The sequence below is a fragment of the Leptopilina heterotoma genome, unplaced genomic scaffold, assembly GCF_015476425.1.
Source record: "Leptopilina heterotoma isolate Lh14 unplaced genomic scaffold, ASM1547642v1 Lhet_42, whole genome shotgun sequence".
Lineage (NCBI taxonomy): Eukaryota > Metazoa > Arthropoda > Insecta > Hymenoptera > Figitidae > Leptopilina > Leptopilina heterotoma.
The window spans coordinates 2,464,542-2,490,504 of NW_025111078.1; the positions used below are offsets into that span (position 1 = coordinate 2,464,542).

General features: G+C 31.8%; 3 protein-coding genes across 7 annotated transcripts in view; 1 reads left to right on the plus strand and 2 right to left on the minus strand.

The window, feature by feature from the left end:
- Positions 1–25,963, plus strand: part of LOC122506494 (protein bric-a-brac 2-like) — a 296,899-nt gene that overhangs the window by 205,820 nt on the left and 65,116 nt on the right. The window lies entirely within an intron of this gene.
- Positions 247–2,206, minus strand: LOC122506499 (period circadian protein homolog 1-like). The gene is made up of 2 exons (XM_043618721.1): positions 1,992–2,206; positions 247–1,298 (listed from the first exon to the last, which is right to left on the minus strand). The coding sequence occupies exons 1-2, from the start codon at positions 1,992–1,994 to the stop codon at positions 534–536; spliced, it is 768 nt and encodes a 255-aa protein (XP_043474656.1). The 5' UTR covers positions 1,995–2,206; the 3' UTR covers positions 247–533.
- LOC122506498 (period circadian protein homolog 1-like) lies at positions 8,857–10,845 on the minus strand. The gene is made up of 2 exons (XM_043618720.1): positions 10,631–10,845; positions 8,857–9,937 (listed from the first exon to the last, which is right to left on the minus strand). The coding sequence occupies exons 1-2, from the start codon at positions 10,631–10,633 to the stop codon at positions 9,173–9,175; spliced, it is 768 nt and encodes a 255-aa protein (XP_043474655.1). The 5' UTR covers positions 10,634–10,845; the 3' UTR covers positions 8,857–9,172.

Genomic DNA, 25,963 nt, shown 5'->3' on the forward strand with positions numbered 1-25,963 from the left:
CTTCACTGAACTTTTTCAAAAATTATTAAAAATATTTGATTTAAAGAAGAATTTTATTTAAAAATTCTAGAAAATAATAATTGAATTCAAATGATGAAAATAATTTTGCAAAAGTTGGAATTAGATTTAAATATATTTATTTTAAAATGAAGTTATTGGTGTTTTCGAATAATTTTTACAAAATTAAGGAAATTTGTAAATAAATATAATAGAATATTTTTTTGAGTATTGATACCGGTCACTTGTGGTGGAAGTGACTGGACCAACAGACAACTAACTATCTATACGAGAAAACGAGGAGCGCGAGAGAGAAAGACTCGCAACCTCGGAAAAGTGAAGTAAAATTGTAATGTGGGTTGGGATATTAGAACGAGGAGGAAACCAACCACGTTCCACGTTAAGACATTGACAACACAGTGAATTAGAGGAAGACAATGTATAATTTATTCATACTTTCTTACGTACTAATAATACAAGTGGTCTGTCAAATACTGTTGTGTGATCTTTGGGTGATAAGTGTGAGTGTGTGAATGTTAAAATAAAGTTAATAAATCGCAGACAATTTTTCGTCGTTTCGCTAACGGCAACTTAGAAAATGTAGGTCGCAGTCGCGTGGCCTCAGGCGTTCCTTCAGGGGAGTAAGGACCGCCGCTGAGGGGTGACGTTTCGAGATTCAAGACGTCCTCCTCAATTACCAATTCAGCTTCAGGTGGGCTCTTCTCTTGCAGACGTACCTCTGGGGTTGGAGGTGATCGAGGTGGACTGTCTACAAGGGGACTGAACGATCCTTCGCCCTCGTGGACTTTAACGTCTTCCGGTGCGACAGCTGACTCCTTCGTCGGGACCAGCGACGGCTGTGGCGGTTGGCTGATGGTAGGCCTGACTACGGCCCGTGGCTTGGGTCGGTTTGAGGACACGTAGTCGAAATAGTACCAGTTCTCCCGTGAAGCGAAGTTCGAAACTTCGGGACGAGGAAGTCGTGCTGGTTCTCTTACTTCCGGAACTTCAACTACTGGAGCTGGGGCGGCGGCAGCGGCGATAGGAGCGTAGACAGCTTCAGGCTCACCTCGACGGACGGTGACGTTGACGGTTGCGATACCGAAACGTGGCAGTGGCAACGGGAGAGGTGGTGCGTCCCAAGGGGCAGGCCTATTTCGTCTGAGACAATATTGTCGGTAAAGCCACTCGTCTCCTACTTGTAGCTGCACTTCCTCGATTGGCGCGGAAGGGCACTCGTCGAACTGCAAACCTCGTTCAGCCCAGTCTTGGGCCACTCTTCGTAAGGACCGCTTCTTACCCTGGGACAAAAAAAACGGATGAGTGTGGTTGCTTAAGAACCAGACTCAGTGAGTGGAGATGACATCGAGAGGAAAACCAACTCGATGTTAGCGGTTACTCATATCGAGAGGAAACCAACTCGAATATGGGTTTCAGTCTAACGTCAAGAGGGAACCAACTTGATCCAAAAAAATGTGTGAGATGGGTCCGAGAGGAAACCAACTCGGACAGTGTAGGTAATAATCGAGAGGAAACCAGCTCGATTATAGCTGTTACTCAATTTGAGAGGAAACCAACTCAAATTTAGAATGTGGATGTCAAGAGGAAACCAGCTTGACACCGCGTAAGTGTGACGCGACCGAGAGGAAACCAACTCGGTGTGTTATAATCGAGAGGAAACCAACTCGATTTTAATGTACTCAATTTGAGAGGAAACCAACTCAAATTTAGAATGTGGATGTCAAGAGGAAACCAGCTTGACACCGCGTAAGTGTGACGTGACCGAGAGGAAACCAACTCGGTGTGTTATAATCGAGAGGTAACCAACTCGATTTTAATGTTACTCTTCTTGAGAGGAAACCAGCTCAATTCAAGAGTGTGAGGGACGTCAAGAGGAAACCAGCTTGACTCCGTGTAAGTGTAACGTGACCGAGAGGAAACCAACTCGGGAGGCGGTAGAAGTAATGAACTTATTGAGAGAAGTATGTACTCACCATTGGAAGGTATTATGAATAAAGATGACAACAGCTTGTGTTCGTTTCGATTTATTAAACGAATGGTGATACAATGGTCGGTTCACTACGGTAACTCCCTAAGGGTGGAGATCCGCAAAAATTCTCTAAGTTTAAAATTTCTTTGAAAATTTTCTAAGTTCAATCTCTTCGAAAAATTTTCTAAGTTCAATTTTCCTGGAAAATTTTCTAAGTCCAAATTTCTTTGAAAATTTTCTAAGTCCAAATTTCTTTGAAAATTTTCTAAGTCCAATTTTCCTCGAAAATTTTCTAAGTCCAAATTTCTTTGAAAATTTTCTAAGTCCAATTTTCTTCGAAAATTTTCTAAGTCCAAATTTCTTTGAAAATTTTCTAAGTCCAATTTTCTTCGAAAATTTTCTAAGTCCAAATTTCTTTGAAAATTTTCTAAGTCCAATTTTCTTCGAAATTTTCTAAGTTCAATTTTTCTTGAAAATTTTATAAGTATAAACTCGTCGATTTATTCTAAGTCCGAAACTCGCAATTTATTCTAAGTACAATTTCAGAATGTAGTGGTTAAGTTGAGCGGAGGAGGAAGACCAACCTCTAGGTGAGCTCAGGATAGAACTGACGTTTTGGTCCAGTGCATCAGCTTTTATCATCCGCGACTTTTCCAAAACGTAAAGTGGGAGAAATTTCTTAAGAGAGAGGGTCAGTTTGCGCTTGCGCTTCTTATCTTTGACTCCGCGAAATGCGCGTACGGTTCACGCGTTTCGCTTGAGCCAGAGGTAAAGTCGCGCGTCTCCTCGCGAGTTTCCCTCTATCTTCAAAGATTCTCACACATCCCTATTCTAATTAATTCTAAAACTTAATTAACAATTAAAAATAATAACAAAACGAAGTTCTTAATACTAAAGTGATAATTTAATATTTATAAAATAGGTTAAAATTATTCTTATACTTACGTAGTAATTATTATACCCTCGTAAGAATATATAATACCACGTATGTTGAATAACTTAAACTATTAAAATATTAGATTCCTCCTATATCTATATATGTTCCTGATTTAATATATAAAAATATAACGTATAGTGTGACTCGCGAACATCCATAATTTATAAAAAATAAATTGAAAATAGGCGCGGAAAAACACCAGGGTATTAGGAACTGAGAGAAAGTGGCAGGCGAAGCAAAGGGCCTGACGCGCCGGTGGTAGTGGAAAGCAAGTGAGTGGTAGACGGGAAAGCGTAGGCGGCGCGGGGAAGGAAGAAATTGGGCCGTACGCTTGGCAGCCCGCCAGCGAATGAGGGAAAGCGACGAACGTAGTGAAAGGGACGAAAGTGAAAGGGAGGCGCGTGAGGAAAAAATGGAGGAAAATGCAAGGAAAGCGCGTGGCCAATGGCTCGGCCAAAGACAGGGCTGCATGTTAGAATAAGAAGCACCCGATTTTCTTTACGAAAATTCTGTGTTTCTCTATTCTTATGCGCCCTTGTTACTTCCACCAGTGACGGTATCAATCCCCCCTTTGGGAAGGCATTGCGACGCGAGTTTTTTTCATTTATTAAAGGTTATGCATATGTATATATATATATTTTTATTCTATTTAACGGTCAAAGGATGTTCGAGAGTTATCACTAAGTGTTTAGAGGTAGAGTGTTTTCCTTATTCAGGACATGACTCTATTTTTATCCTAAGTAGAGGACATATTTATCTACATCGCGCGTAAGGACGCGCATCACGGTATGTAACCGGGTTCCTCTTCCGACGTGGGTAGCGTCCGCCGCCGACATCTTGAAGTTCTTCTGTTGGAGCATCGACATCCAAAAGAGCGATAGTGCTTTGGGCTTGTCCAGCCACAGATAGCGTTGTAGTTGTCACGTTTGTGACTGCATCTTCAGATGGTTGATGGCGCCTTGGTTGTCTACATAAAGAAGAATGATCTACCATGGTTGGTATTTGGGTCGACTCATCCGAGTGACCGCAGCTGCTGCGTCCTAATTCCATCCTAACTTCTGTCGCGTCGATTGGAGCAGAAATAGTTAGATTCTTAAGTTGCGGCGTAAGCGTGGGCCGAGAACTTGAAGTTGAAGAATTAGGTTCATGGGCTGCTTGTGAGTCGAGAGTGATAATAACTTGAGCTTGTTCAGCCACATTGTGTAACGATCCGTCAGGACCGTCAGTCATTTCACTTGACTCTAAAGGCTTCCCTTCAGTAGTAGTTGATCTTGTCGAAGGCTGTATTTCGGGTATTTCAGCGATTTCATGTTGAGGTTGTTGATCATTGGAAGGTGGAGCTAAAATTAATTCCGCTGCATACATTTTGTGGGGTCCCTCTTCCTTTTGGATCCAGAGAACACCCGGTGATATAATCCTAATCACAGGGTAAGGTCCAGTTCTAGAGGGTGCTAATTTAGCGTTGTAACGTTCAGCGGCGTTAGAGGGCCGTGTATTTTTGGCATACACTAAATCTCCTACCTTGAACGGTGATTCCATGATTGGCCCTGCATATCGCTTTTGATACTGGGCCTGATTTCTAGACACTTGTGCCTCGCGCTGAGCAGCTGATAAGATTCTTTCGTTCTCTACGACTGGACGTAACTGCCATTCTCCTGGACGACGAATCTCACGACCAAAAGTTAGGTAAGCAGGAGTAAAACCAGTGGCGGCGTTCCTCCTGCGGCGAAGTCCAAATAGTAATTTGGGGAGTTGCTGATCCCAAATTCGTTGGTTTCCATCGTGTAGACGAAGACGCAGGCCTTTCTTTATTTCTTGATTCCGGCGTTCGGTGGGATTCGCTTGTGGATGGTATTCTGGTGTTGTCCACAACGTACAAGCCCACTTCTCACCCATCTCGGTCCACAGTTTGCTACGAAACTGAGGGCCGTTATCGCTTAGAATTTGGTTTGGATAACCAAAACGGGAGAAAACTTCTTGTTCCAAAATTCTGACGATGGTCGAAGCATGAGAGTTGCGTATAGGGAATGCTTCTACCCATCTCGAAAAAAGGTCGGTGACAACGAGTATAAAACGATTGCCCTTAATAGATAAGGGATAAGGACCCATAAGGTCCAAGGCTACGGTTTCCCACGCAATCTTAGGTTTACGGGGTTTCTGTCCAATATTAATCCGACGATGAATTGGTTTGGAACAGAGGCATAAATGACATTTGGCGACGTAACGTCGAACATCTCGACCTACACCCGCCCAGAAAAAGTGCTCTTGGATGCTGCGGGTAGTTTCTTCGGCTCCTGGATGTCCCGCTAGCGGGACGTCATGATATTCCCATAACACTCGTTGCTTCAAGGTTTCTGGAACTCGTAGTTGCCAGCGGTTGTTACTAGGCGAATATTTCCAAAAACCGCTTTCATCCAAGTAGTTTCCTTCGTGGAACGCTCTCTCTCGTTCTGTAGTGGTTCCGTTGTTTTCGTAACCGATCCATTCGTTCATTTGACGGCTGATAGTCGGGTCCGATTGTTGAAGTTCCACAATTTCTTCTTGAAGAGTCGTTCCGTAGATGGCGTTGATGACTGGCGTGGTTTCTTCAGTTATTCCGGATATGCTTTTTACCGGACATTCTATTCTTTCCAGGTCGGCCTCGCATGGAATTCTTTCTAGAGGGTCGGGATTAATTGCGAGTGCTCTGGGCAACGATCGGTCTGCCTTCGGCGTATGTTCAACAGTAAAGTTGAATTCTTCAAGGAGAATGTGCCAACGGGTTAATTTGGCTCTCGTGTTTTTAACCTGATTAAGCCAAGAGAGAGACTTTATGTCAGTTCGTAAGATAAAAGGCCGATCTTCTAAGTAGGGGCGATACTTCTTAAATGCCCACACAATTGTCAAACAACTTTGCTCGTCAGGTGGGTATCGCGTTTCTACAGGGCTAAATTTCGCGCTGGAATAAGAGATCACTTTCCTCTCTCTTGCTTGAGGTTCCTGGAAAAGGACGGCTCCCATTCCAATGTCACTAGTTTCCACTTGTAGGATAAAAGTCAGGTTCGGATCCGGTCGACTCAATACCTGGGGTTGTTTGAAGACTTCCTTAATAGTTTCGAAAGCTTCTTGATGGGTTTGGGTCCATTTGAAAATTTTTTTAACAGACAGTAGATCGGTGAGAGGGGCTGTTAGGTTAGCGTAGCGGGGCACGTACTCCATCAGCCAATTGCAGGTTCCCAGAAAAGAAGCTAATTGTTTTCTAGTTCGCGGAGGTGAGGCATTTTGAATGGCGTCAATATGGCGTGATTGAGCCTCGTTGCCCTCGGAGGTAACTACGTGACCTAAATATGGCAGGTTGTTTTGACCAAAGCGACATTTGGCCGGGGTACAAATAAGACCAAAGGTCATAATCCTTTCCAACACCAATGCGAGGTGTCGAATGTGTTGATCCCACGAGTCTGAATAGACGATAATATCGTCTAGGTAAGCAACGCAAAAATCACCCCAGTAGGAGGCAAGTACCTTTCTCATAAGGTTCTGGAATGTGCCAGGTGCGTTCTTTAAGCCGAAAGGCATTACTCGGAATTGGTACTGTCCTCCGTCGGGCGTGGAAAAAGCTGTGAATTTTTTAGACTCGGGAGACATAGGTATTTGCCAGTATCCACTTTTAAAGTCTAAAGTGGAAAAAATCTTGGCTGTTCCTATAATTTTTAGGATTTCATGGATTCTGGGTAGGCACTGAGGAGCGTCTTCAGTTTGGTCGTTTACTGGGCGGTAGTCAATACAGAGGCGGTACCCTCCTCCAGGTTTGTCCACAACTACTATGGCGGAGCTAAAATCCTGGGTGGTTGGTTCTATGACGTTCTGTGCGAGCATTTCTCGGGTCTCAGAATCGATAAACCTCTTCTTTTCTATTGAATACCGACGGGGTGCGGCGCGAAATGGCTGCGGGTTGCGTATTCTTATTTCATGACAAGCTGCTAAAGTTTGGCGCAACGGTCCCCCTTTATAAAAAATCGACTCGTATGTTTTAAGAATGTGTTCTATTTTATCTTTATATTGGGACGGAAGGGCAGATAAGTCGAATTCTAGGGGTTCTATAGGTCCAGTAAGCGATGCAGGTAAGGGTGTTAAATACACTTGTTGTCTACTCTTCTTTCCCAGATATAGACAATCAGCTCGGTGATCATGTTGGACCTCATGGTCCTTAAGCCAAGCTCTGCCCAAAACAAGATCAGCACGCAGTTCACTACATGCGAGGAAGGTACCTGGATAGCTTTGGCTACCGATGAGAGGGGAAAGTGTGATGGACCCGTGTAACTTGACGGAGGTTCCATTTGCAGCTAGCTTAGCATGAGAGGGACCAGGTTTAAGGACGGAACGTTCGTGAGCTGTTAGGACTGCTAACCTCACAAAGTTATGGGAAGCGCAAGAGTCTATTTCGGCCACGATTTCTCGATTACTGATACGCACTCGGGTCCGAGGTAACTCTTGCGAGAGCGAGTAGATCGCACTTAAGATTGGGATGGAGTTTCGACGGCCGTATTCGAGGTTGCAGCCGCCGAAGCTCGCCAGTTTTCCGGAGGTGCTTGATTGCGACGCGCCTGAAGGACTGGACAGTCCCGGTGGAGATGGTATTCTGGGCAAAAGCGACAGGCTGGAGCTTGCTGAGGCCTTGAATTTGAAGTCTCTTGCGCTGGGCGTCGTTGGGGTTCTTCTTTGGTCGGAACTGGTTTGCGAGGAGCACAGTCAGCCTCGTCTTGCTCGGCCTTAGTCGATGCTTCTAGCAGTTCAGCAAATGATTGCGGATTTGTTGGGCGTACTAACCGCCTAAGAGTCGGTTTTATAGACTCGAGCAATAGTGTGGTCAAATCAGCGGCGGTTAGCTGAACGTGGAGTCGCTTTGCCAACATATATTTATGTTGCAGGAAAACAGCAACGGGTTCTCTATCTCCTTGTTTCTGAGAGTAAAGTGAGGCTTGAAGTCTCATGATCGCGGTGGTACCTGTGTACTTTTTAAGAAACAGTTCCTTGAAATCTTCCCAGGGTAGCGATAAATCTTTGTATACCGACCACCATTTCTGGGCGTCCCCCTTTAGTCCTTTATTAACAAGTTGGGTTTGTTGGTCAGAGTCCGTGCGTGCTGAGCAGAAATACTTCTCACAGTTGAGAAGAAATTTCTGAGGGTCTTCATAGTCGTTGCCGTTAAATTCAGGGAAAGGAGGGGCTGGTGATTGGAAAGCTCTAATCAATCCCAACCAATCATCGAATGACAGATTAGATGGCATTGCTAACGGGAAGGTCGGTGCAGATACTGCAGAGGTCGAGCCTGAGCCAGAGCCTGAGGTGTCAGACCCAGCAGGAGCAGAGACAACTAAGGAGCCTATAAGGTCATTTGAGGCTCCTCCTCCTTCCCCCCTTAAGAATCCTGAGGGACCATCCGAATTAGTGTTTATGTCCATTGTGGGGATCGTAGGATTTGAATTAATGTTGGGCGCCACCGGGTCTTTTGTAATGTTCCCGGAAGTAGTAGTAGCCGAGATATTAATTGCAGGAGATTTGTTATTTTCTCTATTTGCAATATCAGAAGTTAATGTTTCTGAAGAGTCAGAGGACGTCAAAGGTGATTGGGACTCTGCGGTCTCACTAAGTGGAGGCTCAAAACGTGGAAGGTCGATGGAAGTGAGGTTGCTTAAACCGGTGAGCAGAGAGGTTTGTTTATTTAGACTAGTTCCTGACTCGCGATTAGGTGGCGGAGTGCGCTTAATGGTAGGCGGTGTGTGGAACAGTCTATTTGCTCTTCGACTGGGTAAATCTCGCAAATTTCTCTCGGTTGAATGGGACGGAGAAGAAGGGTGACTAGCTCGGTTTGGAGTTGGAGACATTAGGGTGTTGGATCCGTTCTGATATCCATCAGAACCTAAAGTGTCGAAACAATTTATGTGCCCCACGTTGGGCGCCAATTTGATACCGGTCACTTGTGGTGGAAGTGACTGGACCAACAGACAACTAACTATCTATACGAGAAAACGAGGAGCGCGAGAGAGAAAGACTCGCAACCTCGGAAAAGTGAAGTAAAATTGTAATGTGGGTTGGGATATTAGAACGAGGAGGAAACCAACCACGTTCCACGTTAAGACATTGACAACACAGTGAATTAGAGGAAGACAATGTATAATTTATTCATACTTTCTTACGTACTAATAATACAAGTGGTCTGTCAAATACTGTTGTGTGATCTTTGGGTGATAAGTGTGAGTGTGTGAATGTTAAAATAAAGTTAATAAATCGCAGACAATTTTTCGTCGTTTCGCTAACGGCAACTTAGAAAATGTAGGTCGCAGTCGCGTGGCCTCAGGCGTTCCTTCAGGGGAGTAAGGACCGCCGCTGAGGGGTGACGTTTCGAGATTCAAGACGTCCTCCTCAATTACCAATTCAGCTTCAGGTGGGCTCTTCTCTTGCAGACGTACCTCTGGGGTTGGAGGTGATCGAGGTGGACTGTCTACAAGGGGACTGAACGATCCTTCGCCCTCGTGGACTTTAACGTCTTCCGGTGCGACAGCTGACTCCTTCGTCGGGACCAGCGACGGCTGTGGCGGTTGGCTGATGGTAGGCCTGACTACGGCCCGTGGCTTGGGTCGGTTTGAGGACACGTAGTCGAAATAGTACCAGTTCTCCCGTGAAGCGAAGTTCGAAACTTCGGGACGAGGAAGTCGTGCTGGTTCTCTTACTTCCGGAACTTCAACTACTGGAGCTGGGGCGGCGGCAGCGGCGATAGGAGCGTAGACAGCTTCAGGCTCACCTCGACGGACGGTGACGTTGACGGTTGCGATACCGAAACGTGGCAGTGGCAACGGGAGAGGTGGTGCGTCCCAAGGGGCAGGCCTATTTCGTCTGAGACAATATTGTCGGTAAAGCCACTCGTCTCCTACTTGTAGCTGCACTTCCTCGATTGGCGCGGAAGGGCACTCGTCGAACTGCAAACCTCGTTCAGCCCAGTCTTGGGCCACTCTTCGTAAGGACCGCTTCTTACCCTGGGACAAAAAAAACGGATGAGTGTGGTTGCTTAAGAACCAGACTCAGTGAGTGGAGATGACATCGAGAGGAAAACCAACTCGATGTTAGCGGTTACTCATATCGAGAGGAAACCAACTCGAATATGGGTTTCAGTCTAACGTCAAGAGGGAACCAACTTGATCCAAAAAAATGTGTGAGATGGGTCCGAGAGGAAACCAACTCGGACAGTGTAGGTAATAATCGAGAGGAAACCAGCTCGATTATAGCTGTTACTCAATTTGAGAGGAAACCAACTCAAATTTAGAATGTGGATGTCAAGAGGAAACCAGCTTGACACCGCGTAAGTGTGACGCGACCGAGAGGAAACCAACTCGGTGTGTTATAATCGAGAGGAAACCAACTCGATTTTAATGTACTCAATTTGAGAGGAAACCAACTCAAATTTAGAATGTGGATGTCAAGAGGAAACCAGCTTGACACCGCGTAAGTGTGACGTGACCGAGAGGAAACCAACTCGGTGTGTTATAATCGAGAGGTAACCAACTCGATTTTAATGTTACTCTTCTTGAGAGGAAACCAGCTCAATTCAAGAGTGTGAGGGACGTCAAGAGGAAACCAGCTTGACTCCGTGTAAGTGTAACGTGACCGAGAGGAAACCAACTCGGGAGGCGGTAGAAGTAATGAACTTATTGAGAGAAGTATGTACTCACCATTGGAAGGTATTATGAATAAAGATGACAACAGCTTGTGTTCGTTTCGATTTATTAAACGAATGGTGATACAATGGTCGGTTCACTACGGTAACTCCCTAAGGGTGGAGATCCGCAAAAATTCTCTAAGTTTAAAATTTCTTTGAAAATTTTCTAAGTTCAATCTCTTCGAAAAATTTTCTAAGTTCAATTTTCCTGGAAAATTTTCTAAGTCCAAATTTCTTTGAAAATTTTCTAAGTCCAAATTTCTTTGAAAATTTTCTAAGTCCAATTTTCCTCGAAAATTTTCTAAGTCCAAATTTCTTTGAAAATTTTCTAAGTCCAATTTTCTTCGAAAATTTTCTAAGTCCAAATTTCTTTGAAAATTTTCTAAGTCCAATTTTCTTCGAAAATTTTCTAAGTCCAAATTTCTTTGAAAATTTTCTAAGTCCAATTTTCTTCGAAATTTTCTAAGTTCAATTTTTCTTGAAAATTTTATAAGTATAAACTCGTCGATTTATTCTAAGTCCGAAACTCGCAATTTATTCTAAGTACAATTTCAGAATGTAGTGGTTAAGTTGAGCGGAGGAGGAAGACCAACCTCTAGGTGAGCTCAGGATAGAACTGACGTTTTGGTCCAGTGCATCAGCTTTTATCATCCGCGACTTTTCCAAAACGTAAAGTGGGAGAAATTTCTTAAGAGAGAGGGTCAGTTTGCGCTTGCGCTTCTTATCTTTGACTCCGCGAAATGCGCGTACGGTTCACGCGTTTCGCTTGAGCCAGAGGTAAAGTCGCGCGTCTCCTCGCGAGTTTCCCTCTATCTTCAAAGATTCTCACACATCCCTATTCTAATTAATTCTAAAACTTAATTAACAATTAAAAATAATAACAAAACGAAGTTCTTAATACTAAAGTGATAATTTAATATTTATAAAATAGGTTAAAATTATTCTTATACTTACGTAGTAATTATTATACCCTCGTAAGAATATATAATACCACGTATGTTGAATAACTTAAACTATTAAAATATTAGATTCCTCCTATATCTATATATGTTCCTGATTTAATATATAAAAATATAACGTATAGTGTGACTCGCGAACATCCATAATTTATAAAAAATAAATTGAAAATAGGCGCGGAAAAACACCAGGGTATTAGGAACTGAGAGAAAGTGGCAGGCGAAGCAAAGGGCCTGACGCGCCGGTGGTAGTGGAAAGCAAGTGAGTGGTAGACGGGAAAGCGTAGGCGGCGCGGGGAAGGAAGAAATTGGGCCGTACGCTTGGCAGCCCGACAGCGAATGAGGGAAAGCGACGAACGTAGTGAAAGGGACGAAAGTGAAAGGGAGGCGCGTGAGGAAAAAATGGAGGAAAATGCAAGGAAAGCGCGTGGCCAATGGCTCGGCCAAAGACAGGGCTGCATGTTAGAATAAGAAGCACCCGATTTTCTTTACGAAAATTCTGTGTTTCTCTATTCTTATGCGCCCTTGTTACTTCCACCAGTGACGGTATCAGTATCTAATTATTTTTAAAAGTGAATCAAAATAGTTTTTAGGGTCAGAAAAAAAGTAAAAATCAGTCAGGAAAAAAGAAAATTTAATTTTTCTGGCAACCCTGGATGAGTATACTAAAATATTAAAAATCTAACAAAAAAAAATTGAACGCGATGAGAATATAAATTAAGAAGAAAGGGACTATCAGAAATTCGGAAGGGAGGAAATAAAAAAAGGTTCTGCGTTTCTTGAAAAAAAAATGAAAGATAAGCAGACAATAATGAGTTGAAATTGCACGAAGTTTAAATATCTGAATCCGAATCTACGTTCCAAATACACGACTGTGGTGTGAGAAGGTAGCCAATTAGAATCATGTATGCAGGATTTAGTTCGACTTAACTTAAGGGATAATAGCTGACTTTCTTAATTAGAAATGCGAGAGATGTGAAAGTCGATACAGATAATTTAAGACATATGGCTTTTATGAAAAATTTCATATTGAGACTTTATTTCCCCCCCCCCCCAAAAAAAAAGAAATAAAAATATTTTAAAAACTATTCACACAGGCTAGTAACGAAAAACGCAAGAGTAATCATTAACGCAAAATTAATGATTTTTTAAAAGATAGAATTATTTTTTACAATTATTTAAACAATTACATCTTTACTGAATATTATAATCTTTTTTTTTGCTGTTTATTTACTCTTTTTCAATGAATTCTAACAATAATAAGCTGAAAATGAAAAATAAAACGAAAATTTTTCTTTTCCTATTACAATAAACGAAATTATTCTATAAATATTTTTCCAAACCATTTGTTCAAATAATTTACTATAACAATTACACGATAAAAACTTCATTTTTATGCGTAATTTAACCAACAGGTAAAAAAATGGTAATTCCACAAGAAAATTGATATTATCAGTCTACTTAAAGTTAAAAAAAATAGTATCAATTCGGTTTAAACAATTGGTTTCTTTATTTACTACTCATTTCATTTCTGAATTTTCAATATATTTTTTTTTTTTTTAATTTTTCCTATAAAATTCATTCAGTCTTTATAATGAATTTCATAGGAAAAATAATAATTATGCCAATAAAGTTATGCTAATAAACATAACTGATTGTTATAGTAAAATCTTTGCTGTTTGTTATTATCAGTAAATGGAAAAACTAAAAAATAGTTAAATTCGTAATTAATTATTTTAATGATTGAAAAAACGAATTGAATGGCTTCGATAAGTGTATAATTGAATATTAGTTGATTTAACATAATCGAAAAGGCGAATTAAACTTAGTAATTAGCTATTTTTAATTAACTCGAATGATAATTGTGGTTTAATTATAAGAAAGGTTTTTCTAAATGGTACACGATTCTTATAACACTGTCTACTATACTACTCAGACATTTAAAGTTTCGCGAAGGTTATTCACAATTCTCTCTCTCTCTCACTCGCCCTTACTTGCCTCTTTGTCACACTTCCTCATTCTATTTCCCCCTCGCAACGTTTACGCATACGCACGAATCGTTCAATGTTCAATTGACCTTATCAGATGTGAATTCAAATAGCGCTCGATAAAATATTTTTTTCGTGATATTCAATCAATTTTGCGAGAAGCTAAATTTTTCTTCTTCTTTTTTGGGGGGAAATTTTTTATTTACTATTTTACAATATTCCGCAATGTTTTTTCTTTTTAAATTTAATTTAAAAGTATGAAATTGATACCCAAAAGTAACCAAATTGATATATGAAGATTTGTCTCAATTTAGTACGTTTGTTATCAAATTGATTCTTTTTGCCAAAAATTGGAAACTCTTTTTGACTTTTTTGTTATATATATATATATATATATATATATATATATATATATATATATATATATATATATATATATATATATCAATTTGAATCCTTTTGCCAACATTTTTTAAACTTTTAAATTAATTCTGATTCTGAAAAAAAAATTTATTTAACTCAAATAACAGACAAAAATATAACCAGTTCGAGTAAAATAAGAGAAAATTTTACTTGAAGTTATAAATTAAATTTTTCATAATATAAAACATGACCGAGTGATAAAATCATTTACAATTCAATTATTATTTACAAGAATTTTTAACTAAAATTTTTCTTTAAATCGATTATCTATATCAGGGCTCGGATCGTCTTTAAGACTCAAAAAAAGTCGCTTTAGTCGCATAAATTTACAACAAAAATCAAGAAAAGTCGCATAAAATTTCCAAAAAAGTCGGAAAAAATTCGCATGAAATTTTAGAAAAAACGACAAAAAAAACACGAAATTGTCAAAATTATAAAAAAATCACATTTCTCAACAACAGATACATTAATCGCAAAAAATCAGGAATAAAATTTTTAAAAATTTAATAAAATTCATTGCTAAATTTTAATTACGTATTTTTAACATTTTTTCAAAAATTCTCCTTAAAATGTCAATTATTTTTATAAATAATAAAATTCTTCTTCGAAATTCAATTATTTAATAAAAATTTTAATAAAATTCTTGTCAAAATTTCAATTATCTCTATATAAATAATAAAATTCTTCCCTGAAATTCAATTATTTTCAAAAGTAATAAAATTCTTCGAAAAAATTCAATTATATTCAAAATTTTTTTTAAAAATTTTCGCCAAAATTTTATAAACAATAAAATTCATCATAAAAATTTCATTGTTTTCAAAAATTTTTTTTTAAATTCTCCTCAAAATTTCAATTATGTTTACAAATATCAAAATTCTTCTGCAAAATTCAATTACTTTTAAACACTGTTTAAAAAAATCTGTTCAAAATTTCAATTATCTTTGTGAATAATAAAATTCTTCTCTGAAATTCAATTATTTGCAAAGAATTTTAATAAAATTCTTGTCAAAATTTCAATTATCTCTATAAATAATAAAATTTATCCTAGAAATTCAATTATTTTCAAAAGTAATAAAATTCTTCGCCGAAATTCAATTATTTTCACAAATTTAAAATAAAATTCTTCTTATGAATTCAATTACTTTCAAATATTAATAAAAATATTTGTAATAATTCAATTATTTTCAAAAGTAATAAAATTCTTCTCTGAAATTCAATTATTTGCAAAGAATTTTAATAAAGTTCTTGTCAAATTTTCAATTACCTTTATAAATAATAAAATTCATCCTAGAAATTCAATTATTTTCAAAAGTAATCAAATTTTTCGCAGAAATTCAATTATTTTCAAAATTTTTTTTTAATTCCTCATTGAAATTTTTATTATCTTCATAAAAAATAAAATTCATCCTAGAAATTCAATTATCTTCAAAAGTAATAAAATTCTTCGCAAAAATTCAATTATTTTCACAAATTTAAAATAAAATTCTTCTTATGAATTTAATTACTTTCAAATATTAATAAAAATATTTGTAATAATTCAATTATTTTCAAAATTTTTTTTAAATTCCTCGTTGAAATTTCTATTATCTTCATAAAAAATAAAATTCATCCTGGAAAATTAATTATTTTCAAAATTTCTGATACGATTTTTTGCAAAATTCAATTATCTTCAAAAGTAATCAAATTTTTCACAGAAATTCAATTATTTTCAAAAAAATTATTCTTTTAAATTCCCTTCAAAATTTCAATTATCTTTGTAAATATTAACATTCTTCTGCAAAATTCAATTACTTACTAATTTTTTTATAAATTTCTTCCCAATAATTCAATTATTTGCATAAAAAATAATTGAAAAAAAATTTTTTTTTATAAAGTCTTTTAATATAAATTAATAATTTTATCATTCGGTCATCTTTAATTATTATAAAACATGAAGACATCGATTGCTCCGAGTCGAAGACTCGGAGTGATCGATTTCTTCATGTTTTATAACAATTTTTTATAAGTTTTTTAATTTCAAAAAGATTTAAATTTGAATCTTTTGAAGAATTTTATTTCCTATGGAAAAATAATAATTAAATATTTATTTAAAAAAGAAATAATTGATGTTTTCGAAAAATTTGAAAGAAATTTGTAAATAAATGTAACAGAACATTTTTTTGACTCAAACTTTTTCCTTTAAATTAAAAAAAAAATTTTTAATTTCATTCGCATTTTTTTTCTTTTTATTATTCGGAAATTCTTTAATTAAATAAATATTAGAAAATAAAAACTTGAATAATATTTTAAAAAATTTAATTAAACTTTTTCAAAAAAATCGAGAAAAAAATTTATTTCAAAATTCAATTATTTTTTAAAATAATTGAATTACTGCGAAAAATTTTGATAATTTTGAAAATAATTGAATTCTTATGGTGAATATTGTTATTGTATCAAGTATCTTTCGGGAGTTATTAAAGTAGCAGATATTAAAAATCATTGAATTAGGAAAATTTTGTGAAAATATGTGAATCGTAAAGAATTTTATTAAAATTTTTTGAATTTTTTCTAATAACTTTATTAAAATTTGTGAAAATAATTTTTTTATTTCAACTGTTAACAAATTTAAAGTAGTGTAATTTCTCAAACATGGAAAAAGAAGTAGTTTTTAGTGTAACAAATAAAAAAAAAATTATCCAAATAGTAGGAAATAGTACAAAAAAAAATAAAAAAGAAGTAAATAGTAGGTTTTAGTAGATTAGTGCGAGGCCTGCACACGTCTTTGTAATTTTGATATATATACCACAAATGTATATAAAATTAAGGTAAAAAATATTTCTTCACAAAAGCAACTATATTGTTAAAGTTGCAATTTCAACTACAAATTTGGTTTTCTTAACAATCTTGAGCTTTTCTTTTGAAGTAAATCCGTGAGTAGGATGAAAGAGGAAGTTTAATTAAAGCAGCATGCAAGAAAGGTAAAAAAAATACAATGCAACGTGAGGTCAAAAATGTAAAAAAAAACAAGAGCCGAGAATAAAAATGCACTCTACATTTCGAAAAAGATCATTTTAAACGAATTTAAAGAAACAAAAATATTTATTAACTTATTCTTTTTTTAATATTTTTTTTTTAAATTTATGTTTTATACGCAGAAATACTTACAGGAAAAAAAGAATTTGGTGAACAATTTCCCAAGAAAATAAATAGTAAATTTCCTGTATAAAACTGAGTTATATTTTTAATTAACGAGATGAAAAAAAAAGACTAAAAGACTAAAAGTTTATAAGAAAATATTTTTACAATAAAAAAGAGCCATTATTGGACAAAAGTTTGTTATTTGCAAATTATTTGTTTTTCTTGAGTAATATGTGAATAATTATTCTTTAGATATGCTCTCGTAATATAATACTGAAAGATATATAAATTTATGGCTTCTTTGTACTTTCTTTAATTTATGACCTCTTCATTTCTTTGCTTTAATATTATCGAGATTTACTACTTTCCTAAAGTATATTTTCATTTAGTTTTGACGTAATTTTTTATTCAAGTTGACTTTTATTTTTCTTAAAACTACATACACACTATCCAAAGCATCTCTATATGTTATTAATATGAAGAGGAAGAAAAAATGATAGTATATAAGAAAAAGAAATGCCAATGTCTCATTTCAGGAAAGCTCTCTCTATATAAGCGCGATGTAAGCAGCCACAAAAGGAAAGCTATAACTTTTAGTCTTTGAAAACTATCTCTTTTAGGTTTTTGTTATTTATGAAGCTGTAGGTGTAACGAAACATGCATGTCAATGCAAGCATTCTTTGTGTACGGAAATAAGTTTTTCAAGTCGATTAATCATTTCACTAAACAACGAAGTTCAAACTATTTGGCAGAAAACATTCCTTTTTTTATTTTTCTAGAAATAATTATATTGAATGTTTTTTCAAATTTCAGTATTAATTTAGATTAGAGAATTGAGAGCATCAAAAAGAATTCGATTAAATCAAATTTGTTTCAAATACTGAAATTATTTATTCAAATACAATTTAGTTGAGTCCAATAAATATCATTTGATTCAATTTAATATTAAATTGATAATAGCAGGATTCGAACTATAGGTTCGTAAATCCAGTAAAAGTCGGCAACTTTGCTTGAAGTCGGTAAAAGTCCGTTTTTTTGAAAAAAGGTCCGTAAAGTAAATTTTATTCAAAAAGAATGAAAAGTTCGTAAATTGTACGATATAATTTGGATAATTTTAAAGAAATTAAAAATCATTGCAGAAATTCAATTATTTTCAAAAGTCATAAAATTCTTCGCAGAAATTCAATTATGTTCAAAAATTTGTAAAATTCTCATCGAAATTTCAATTATCTTTAGAAATAATTAAATTCTTCTCCGAAATTCAATTATTTTCACGAAAATTTTCCTCAATTCAATGATTTTCAATATCTATTTTCATAAAATCATCCAAAAGAATTAAATAATTTTAAAAAAGTGTTTATAAAATTCTTCGCAAACATTCAATTACTTTCATAAATAAAACAATTTTCACTTGAATTCAATTATTTAAAAAATATTAATAAACTTCATAAGAATTCAATTATTTTTAAAAATAATAAAATTCTTCTCAGGAATACAATTATTTTATAATATTTTAATAAAATTCTTTGAAAAAATTTAATTATTTTCATAAATAATAAAATTCATCGCTAGAATTCAATTATTTTTTTAAAATTTGAATAATAATCGTTGCAAGAATTCAATTATTATTAATACACAATTATTTTAAATGATTTTGACATAGTTTCTTTATTAGAATTTAATCATTATTATCCATTTCATTTTTAATTATATATTCTTGAAAGAATTTAATTATTTTCAAAAATTTTAATAAAATTCTTCGAAAAAATTCAATTATTTTCACGAATAATAAAATTATTCTCTGAAATTCAATTATTTTCCGAAATTTTGATAAATAATAAAATTCTTGACAGGAATTCAATTATTTTTAAAAAAATTCTTGACAGGATTTCAATTATTTTAAAAAAAATTCTAAATAAAATTCTTTCAAAGAATTCAATTATTTTGATTCATAATAAAATTTTTAACTGGAATTCAATTATTTTCAAACATTTTCAATTATTTATAAAATTTTTTATAAAATTCCTCGCAAGAATTCAATTATTTAAGAAAAATTAATATAAGCTTCCTGAGAATTCAATTATTTTTAAAAATCATAAATTTCTTCTCAGAAATTCAATTATTTTTCAAAAACTTTTATAAAATACTTCGCAAAAATTTATTTATTTTCATAAATAAAAAAAATTCATCGCAGGATTTCAATTATTTTTAATACAATTTTAAATAAATTCCGCGAAGAATGCGAAATTTCTTTAAAATTTTAATAAAATTGTGTAAGAGAATTCAATTATTTTCATAAATAATGTACAATTTTAAAAGAAATTCAATGATTTAAAACACAATTTTTATAAAATTGTTTGAAAAAAATCATTTCTTTAAAAAGATTTTTTTTAGATTAAATAAAAAAGTTTAATGCAAATCTTTGTAAAAATTCAATTACTTTAAAAAATGTTGATAAAGTTCTTTATAAGAAATTCAAATTTAAGAAATAATCAATTATTCAGATAAATTATTTATTTTTGTATTTAAATAATTGAATTCTCGTAGAATTTTCTAATAAAAATTGATTAAAATTTTTGAAAATCTGAATTTTTTCCTATACTCTTAACTAAGAATTCAATAGAATTATTTTTTTTTTAATTTTAATTTCAATTCTGTTAAAATCAGTTGAATTTTTTTGAATTATATTTAATTATTTCAAAAGTTTCAACGTTATTCTTCGAAAGCATTCAATTATTTTGACTAATAACAAAATTTTTCTCAAAAATTCAATTATTTTTTTGAAATTTTAATAAAATTCTTTGTAAAATTCAATTATTTTTTTATAATATCAATATTTATTATAAGAATTCAATTATTTTCAAAATTATCAAAATTTTTCGCAGAAATTCAATTATTTTCAAAAATTGTTTAAAAATAATTCAATTATTGTCCTTAATAACGATATTTATCATAAGAATTCAATTATTTTTAAAATTATCAAAATTTTTCACAGAAATTCATTTGAAAATTACTGAAAAGAATTTTTTTTGAAAATTATTAAAAATAATCGATTTAAAGAAAAATTTTCGTTAAAAATTCTAGAAAATAGTAATTGAACTGAAATTATGAAAATAATTTTTATAAAATTCAGTTACAATTACAATATTCTTCTAATATAAAATAATGATTTTATCACTCGGTGATCTTTAATTATTATAAGTTATTGAATTTCAAAAGGTTTGAATTTGCAATTTTTCAAAAATCTTGATTTCTTTGAGTATCTAATAATTTTTATAGAATGCATCAGAATATTCTTTAGGGTCATCAGGAAAAAAGTGAAATAGTCTGGAAATCAGGGAAAAGCAAAATTAAATTTTTGTGGCAATCCTGATTTGAAAAAATTAGTTAAACAAAGAGGGAAACAAAAAGAGTACATCATTAACTCCCCTGGGACACTGGGAGTTTAAAGACTTGACTAAAATCATATAGTAAATTGCATAATGAAGAATAAAAATGGTAAAATTCCATTAAAAGAGAAAGATTTCGATAACAAGTAGTCATCAAAAGGGTATAGTGGAAAAGCTACAGGTTAAAAAAAAAATGGTGCCTGAAAGATATGGAATAACGATGAATTGCCACATGAATCAGCGAAAGTTGAAAACTTCTCTTAACCCTCATCTAAACTTCAACTCTCGTACCTACGTTTCATTTACATTTCTCTCTTTCTATATAGTGAAGTTTTTATCCCCTATCTAAACCAAGCACGCTTCGTCGGTCGACGGCGCTTATCTGTGTGCAAAAAAAAAAAAAAAAAAAAAAAAAAACGGAGACTAACAGCGGAAACAAAACGAGAAAAATAATTTTCGCTGCCACGGTCGGTCGATCGGTCGTTTGGTCGGCTCGTTCTTCGCGCCCACGTTCATCGATCTTTAGGCCACGGATGAATAAACGAGCATGAACTGTTCTCGGGATTATGGTATTGGTCGTTTGAAACGATCAAAAACCAATCTATTTCTAAACTATAGCAGCACCGAATCTGCGATTCCCTATACTCTGCGGCTACTCTGCTCTGCCCTTTTTGGATATTGGAGTTTTGATAAAGCCTGAAGTATGTTTTGCAAATAACAATTCATCGGTTCTTCTAAAATCTTGTGTGGGACTATTTTACACTCTGGTACCTGCGTGTACAAAACTGTATTTGTGTAAATTTCAAATTTCAACCGCGGTTTAGTTTCTATTCCATTTTTATAAAATGAAAACCCATCAAAATTTTGACAAACATGTAGTGCAACACTGGCCCTTTTTCAAAAACCAATCAACAAATTCAATAAGAAATAATAAATTACTTTAAATTAAATTAAAGAATTAAAGTTAAATTAAATTAAGTTAAATTAAATTTTTAGGCTAAAAGAATTAAAAATTAATGCAGGGTTGCCACGCAATCTGAAAACCTGGAAAACCTGGAAATGTTAGGGAATTTTTATAAACCTTGAAAAACCCCGTAAAAGTCAGGGAATTTTGATTGGGATCCTGGAAAATTATTCTTTTCTAAAGTTATTGTGCTTATTCTTGAAATCTAATTTTTCTTTAATTCAATTTTCTTAACTCAATTTTAAAAGAGTTGCCTTTACAATTATTCTTCGCAATAATTCAATTATTTTCAAAAATAATAAAACTCATCGCAAAATTTCAATTATTTAATGAAATAAAATTTATAATTAATTAATAAATTATTATTATTATTATTATTATTATTATTATTATTATTATTATTTTATTATTTATTTTATTTTTTAATTTTTATTATTTTAATTTATTATTTTTTTTTATTTATTTTTTTTTATTTTATTTTTTTATTTTATTTTTTTATTTTATTTTATTTATTTTTATTTATTTATTTTTTTTATTTTTTTTTTATTTTTATTAATTTTTTTTTAAATTTAAATTTTATTTTACAATTTTAATGGAATTTCTCGAAAAATGTATAATTATTCTTAAAAATTTTATTTAAATTCATCAAAGAAATTCAATTATTTTCAAAAGTAATAAAATTCTTCGCAGAAATTCAAGTATTGTCAAAAGTTTAAAAAATTTATGGTCAAAATTTCAATTATCTTTGAATATTAATATTTTTCTCCAAAATTCAATTATTTTCAAAAATTTTAATGAAATTCTTTTTAACAAATTCAATTTTTTTTTTCAAAAATTCTCCTCCAGTCAATGATTTTTAATATCTACTATTATAATAAAATTTTCCAAAAGAAATGAATTATTTTAAACATTTTTTATAAATTTCTTCGCCATAAATCTATTATTTTCAAAAATATTCAATTTATGTTTACAGAGATACAATTATTTTTATAAATATGTAATACGATTTTTTACAGGTATTCAATTATTATTTTCATAAATAATAAAACTCATTGCAGAAATTCAATTATTTTTTATACAATTTTAATCGAATTCCTCGAAAAATGTAATTATTATTCTTAAAAATTTTATTAAAATTCGTCAAAAGAATTCAATTATTTAAAAATTTGTTAATAAAATTCTTCTTTATGAGAATTCAATCTTGAGAAAGATTCAATTATTCAATAAATTATTTATTTTTGTATTAAAAATAATTCGGTAATTAAAAAAAGAAATATTATTAAAAAATTCGTCTCAAGAATTCAATTATTTTCAAAAGTAATAAAATTCTTAGCAGAAATTCAATTATGGTCAAAAGTCGAAAAAAAAGTTATAGAGTCAAAATTTCAATTATTTTTATAAATATTAAAATTTTTCTCTAAAATTCAATTATTTTCCAAAATTTTAATAAAATTCTTGGCAATATTTCAATTATTTAAAAAAATTTTAATAAAATTCTTGACAAAATTTCAATTACTTTCAAAAACTTTTCTCAATTCAAGGAAATTTTTTGTACAGAGATTCAATTATTTTTAATACATTTTTAATCTAATTTCTCGAAAAATGAAATTATTCTTAAAAATATTATTGAAATTCGTGAAAAGAATTTTAATTACCTATTTAAAAATTTGTTGATAAAATTCTTTAAATGAGAGTTAAATTTTAAAAAACTAAACTTACAGATTTATATAAAGACAACTTTGAGTATCGAGCAAAAGTAAACTTTTAAATAATCCCGATAATAATTATATAAATATAATTTATTATTAGCGACAGTTATAATTATACTTTGCCGCAAAAAGCAGTAACTAAAAGTGTTTTAAATAGGTTCATGAATAAATTATCATTATCAGTTTTATTTATTGTTATACGAATTTATCAAATTTGTTGACTTTTCGAAACATGTTTATCCTGCTTTTTATCAATAACTCTATTTCTGTATTATTTTTGTTCTTTTAATTATATTTAGATCATCATTATCCTATACTAATAAATTCAATTCCTGCAACAAATTTTCTAATTCATGGAAGGAATTTAAATATTTATAAAAATAATTGAATTCTTGTAATTTGATTATTATTAAAATTTAAAAAAAATAATTGAATTCCTGCGATGAATTTTATTATTTATGAAAAATAAATGAATTTTTGCGAAGAATTTTATAAAAGTTTTAAAAAAAATAATAAAATTTCTGAGAAGAATTTTATTCTTTTCAATTTTTCAATTATTTTATTAGAATTTTTAAAAAATATTTGAATTAGTGAAGAAGAATTTTATTATTTTTTCAAAATAATTGAATTCTTAGGAAGCTTATGAATTTTCTTTAAATAATTGAATTATTGCGAACGATTTTATTGGAATTTTTAAAAATAATTGAATTCTTGTAATGAATATTGTTATTTATGAAAATAATTGAATTTTGCAAAGAATTTTATTAAAATTCCACAAAATAATTGAATTTTCGGGAATAAAATTGTATTAAAAATAATTGAAATCCAGCGATGAATTTTATTATTTACGAAAATAATTGAATAGCTGCAAAGAATTTTAATAAAATTTTCAAAAATAATTGAATTCCTGAGAAGAATTTTATTATTTATGAAAATAATTGAATTATATTGCGAAAAATGTTATAAAAATGTTTAAAAAGAATTGAATTTCAGTGAAAAAATTTGTTATTTTTAAAAATAATTGAATTCTTCATAAGAATTTTATAAACATTGTTTTAAATAATTAATTGTTTCGAAATATAATAAATATTATTAAAATTTTATTTTAAATAATTGAATTCTTGTGGAAAATGTTTTTTGTGAAAATAATTGAATTTATCGATTAATTAATTTAAAATAGTATTAAAAATAATTGAAATTCTTCGATGAGTTTTATTATTTATGAAAATAATTGAATTTTATGATTTTTATGATTTGTATTTTTTGCCTGGAAATCAAGGAAAATGCAGAGAGAAAAGAAAAATTCAGTTTTACTTAAAATAACACTAAATAAAATTTGGTTAGTTAATATTGTTTTTTTGAAATTCATATTTATATTTAAAACAATTTTTTCATATTCAAAATTTAAAAAGAGAGAATAGAGAGCTAAAGAGAGAGAGAAAGAGAAAGAGAGAGAAATATGCAGTATTTTTAGAAGAATATTCAGTAACGCAAAAACTATATGGAAGAGTGACATTTCACTCGAGCGTTATTTTTATTTGATGAATTTCAAAAGCAGAAATTTGTATTTATGCCAAATAAAATATTAAACATATAGTGAAAAATACTTAATTTTTATTTTATTCATTTCAGTGAAAATTGATGAATTTCACTCTTTGTAATATATGCACAAACATGTTTTGTTTATTTAAAAAAAAAACAAATAGAAAACAATTTTTATCAGAGAGCTTTAAACATTTGTCAAAATTATTAAAAAAAAAAAAAAACTTAAAATTTTTCATTCAATCTAAAATAAATAAATATCTAAAAAATAAGAATAGTTGAAAAAAAGTGAAATAAAAATTCAATTAAAAATAAAACCAAACTAAAGTTTTTAGTCTCTTTTTATTGTTCATTGGAAATTTATATATAAAATATAATTTCAGTTATTTAGATTAAAAAAAAAGCTTCTATGTAACAAAAATCAAATTCTCTTTCTCTCAAATGTAAAAATAAAAAAAAAAGGCAAAAATAAATTGAAAATAAATGGGAAATGTTTTTTAATGAATGAAACAAGTTTATTCAGCATAAATTGTATAAGTTTTTATATACACACACAAACATTTTTGCGAATGAATGAATTATAATTAGTAACTCTGTTCGTGTTTAATTTTTTTTTCGTCTCTTTTTTTTTTTTTTTTTTTTTTTGTTTGAGGTATAACATTCAAATTGATTGTCGTGCAGAAGATATATACTTTAATCGCTTTTGTTCTGCTGATTGTCTCAGGTCGTAATACAAAAGAAAAAAAAAGTGCAAAAAAAGCATTCGTGGAAACGCATGAACTGAAACGGAAGCTCAAGAGAGCTCTCTCCCAGGTTCGATCGCTACAGCAGAATAAGCAAGAGTTTTAAAAGTAGTGTAAGTTTCTCATAGTCAGACAAGAAAATAAGAAAAAAACGTGAGTGCATCAATAGAAGATTCTCAGTTCAAGTACTTTAAAAAAAAAAATTGTTTTTCTTGTTTTCTTCTGCAAAAAATAAAATTTTATTTCCAAACTATAAAAAAATTGATAACATTTATCAATAGTTTGGATTTAGTAAAAAAGTGGCTTTTGAAAAATTAAACTTAACGATTCAATTTTTTTTTTAAATTTCTTAATTACATTCAAAAATATAGAAAATTTTTTTAAAATAAATATTTAAATACCGAATTTATTTTTTCTACGGGAATAAAAATATTTTCGAAGATTTCAATCTACACTTTTGAAATTTAATTATTTCTAAAACAAACAAAAGTAATTCTTTCAAAATTTAATTCATT